The sequence below is a fragment of the Pundamilia nyererei genome, unplaced genomic scaffold (genome assembly GCF_000239375.1).
Source record: "Pundamilia nyererei isolate P.nyererei 1_Seehausen unplaced genomic scaffold, PunNye1.0 scaffold00410, whole genome shotgun sequence".
Lineage (NCBI taxonomy): Eukaryota > Metazoa > Chordata > Actinopteri > Cichliformes > Cichlidae > Pundamilia > Pundamilia nyererei.
Genome location: NW_005187811.1, coordinates 65127 through 68133, shown reverse-complemented (window position 1 = coordinate 68133; position 3007 = coordinate 65127). Strand labels below are relative to the sequence as shown.

The 3007-nt window shown below is 38.1% G+C and overlaps 1 protein-coding gene across 3 annotated transcripts in view; it reads right to left on the bottom strand.

The window, feature by feature from the left end:
* bbx (BBX high mobility group box domain containing) overlaps positions 1-3007 on the bottom strand; it is a 32735-nt gene that overhangs the window by 7797 nt on the left and 21931 nt on the right. For all 3 annotated transcript variants that reach the window (XM_005753170.2, XM_005753172.2, XM_005753171.2), the window contains exons 7-8: positions 854-1691; positions 641-773 (exon numbers count right to left, since the gene is read on the bottom strand). In XM_005753170.2, coding sequence (XP_005753227.1) covers positions 641-773; positions 854-1691 — 971 coding nt within the window. The remainder of the gene's footprint in view (positions 1-640; positions 774-853; positions 1692-3007) is intronic.

Below are 3007 nucleotides of genomic sequence, written 5' to 3'. Positions count from 1 at the left end.
GCGTTTGGTACCGGGCCGCGAGAGTAGAGGCTCAGGTGTGAAATGTATGGTTTTCAGGGTTTTTATCAGTTTTCAGCGTTATTTTGTTATAGTTTTTATCATTAACTCGGTTTTCCTGGGTCTTTTCACGTGTGTTATGAATAAATCTTCTTTTTTTCGGTACCGGTACTAGTTTTATTTTGTTGTATTTATCCGCGACACCTTAAAGGCCGGTCCGTGAAAATATTGTCGGGCATAAACCGGTCCGTGGCGCAAAAAAGGTTGGGGACCGCTGCTCTAAAAGCATTCCAGACAGGAATTCTATTACAGCTTTGTCAGTATTACATATATATTCTAAAACCTTTTAATTATTCACCAAAGGAAATCTAAACACATACACACAAAAGTGGAATAGTGCTAATATGATGTATAAATACAGGCAAAATTATTACACCCCCCGCCCCCCCAAAAAGTTTATTTCAAACTTTGATTCAATTGACCTCTCTTTTTATCTGGGACCAATATTACAAATATATCTATATATAATTATATTTTCAAGTTACTACGGGCCACAAGAGTGAGAATGATACTTGGATTAAAAATGAAGGATTAAGTTACTTACTCCTATTCCTCAGAATGACTGTAAGAAAAGCCAACTCACCCCTGAGAAGACTCGTCTTTGGACTTGGACTTCTTGAGCTTCTTGGGACAATTAGGTCCTATCTGTGAAACTGTCCAGCTGTCATCACTCCAGTTAGCGTCATGATCAGACGTACGGAAAATACCTCTTTTACCTGCAGATATTTGCAAAACACGAATTAAATTCTGCCCCTTACATGTATCAGTCACATCGTTCTTGAATCAAAATAGATACCTCGGTCAATATTGGCTCTCAGTGAAGTCAGCATTCCCTCAGAGACCAGAGTTTTATATAAGGCGCCTTTACAGGTTCGCTCTGATTTCCTGGACCCACGATTTTCAGTGTTAGACTCACAAGTTGCATCGCTTGACCTTTCCTTTCCTTTGTCGTGCTCTTCAAGATTAACAAGTGAATGATTGCAAGAGGACTTATGGGGTTCTATTGTCTGTCCTTGGAAATCAGTGCTTTCCACGTTTGTTGCTTCTGTCCTGGAGCCAATATCAGACAACTTTTCTTTCATTTCTACCTCAGGGGACCTGTGCTGTCCACTCTGCCCACTGCTGTCATCCATCTCCTCTTCATCTTTGACAAAGCTCTTGATTTTCGGCTTACTCTTCTTTTTGGGCAACCCACCACTAAGACAATTGTCATCCTTCTTCTTGGACTTTTCCTCTGTGTCCAAACAGACCCCTTTAGCCACTGACTCGATTGTACTGAATACACTGTCCAGGCTTTCTGAAGGGTTAGCCTTCTTTATAACTTTCTTTGATGAACACCGGCTCTCATCATTGTCATTTGACTTTGCCACGTCTCTTTTCTTACCTTTTTTTTTGACAAGTGCATTTTGGCTGCTGAATTGTGGGAGAATGGCATTAGTGGAGGTAGACGTGAGAGAGTAGAGCGAAGGTAAGAGTGCTGCTTTGTGAGGAGAGGCAGGGGAGAGGTCAGTGTCTGCTCTCTCCTCCTTGACCTCTGGCTTGATAGCAGTTTGTTGGAGAGGGTCTGTGGAGGAGCTGTCTTCTGGCTGAGATGCAACTGTGTCCATTTTTCCAGCTTCAGATGCTAAACACATCTATTTGGAACAGAAAAGCTTAAATCAAAGACAAAGACTGGCAAAAGTTCACTCAAATACCACCAACAGCAGTTTTTCCCTCTCAAATATTATCATTTCCTCATGCCTATCAATGAAGTCTAACATTTAAAGATACAGCCCCTTAAAATGACAGTACCAAAATTACCCATCAGTGATGTAGTCATTTTATTTACTGCATGCTATCATGCATTTAAATGTATTTAGGTCTTCTATAATTGTCATGGAATCATAATGCCCAACCTGTCCTTAAAACAATTATTTGTGTATATAGGCCAGTGATGCTTTTGCAAGTTCTTCATTTCGTATTTAGTGGTGACTGGATCAAATTCTGTTGCAGATACAAATTTTGGTGACTGTTATGTTATGTACTGGCAAAGTACATTTAAAGTGACACATGTAACAAATGCAAACTGAGGACATAACATTGTGTTTGCAGATGGATGATGAATATGAAAATCAGAAGAAATAGCATTTACAATACAGCTGGTTGGAAGGTTGGTGGTTCAATCCCTGACTGCCCCAGCCTGCATGCCAAAGTATCCTTCAGTAAGAGACCGAACCCCAAATTGCTCTCCAATGTATCCATCTGAGAGTAAATGTGTTTGAATGCTAGACAGAAAGCACTTAGGCAAAGAAAAAAATGTGTTTGTGTGAATGTGACATGTTGTTTAAAGTGCTTTCAGTGCTCAAGTAAAGTAGAAAAGCAGCGTGTAAAAACCAGCCCATTTACCATAAAAAAAACCCATATAGATGTTAATTAATGCTGTATGTATGGCAATGATTGGCACACCCATTAAGGAGGTGAGATGGTATAAAGAGGTATATGTATATATGCCATGATCATTATAGTAACAGGAGAAAAGCTAAAAGAAGATACATGTTTGTCGGTGTAGTTTTGTTTTTATGTTTTTAGCAAATATAAACTGAAAGTATTAATGTTTCTTAACATAAAAGATTAGAAATATTATTGAACTCTAAAGGTTTCCATATAAAAAACTCAAATATAAGTTTAACTGTAAATAACTAATTATTATATGTTACAAAAACAGTCTTCTTTGTATTTTCCAAACTATTTTGCTCTTTTTGTTTTAGTGGTTGTTCAGATATAGTGCATTGTGAAACATCTTGAGGATTTCTGCCATCAAGTCAGGTCGGTTTTGAATGTTACTAAAAGGAAATGGAGCTTCTACATAATAATATCACTTTAACAGTATACAGTGGCTTGCAAAAGTATTCGACCCCCTTGAACTTTTCCACATTTTAGATTAGATTAGATAGAACTTTATTAATCCCTC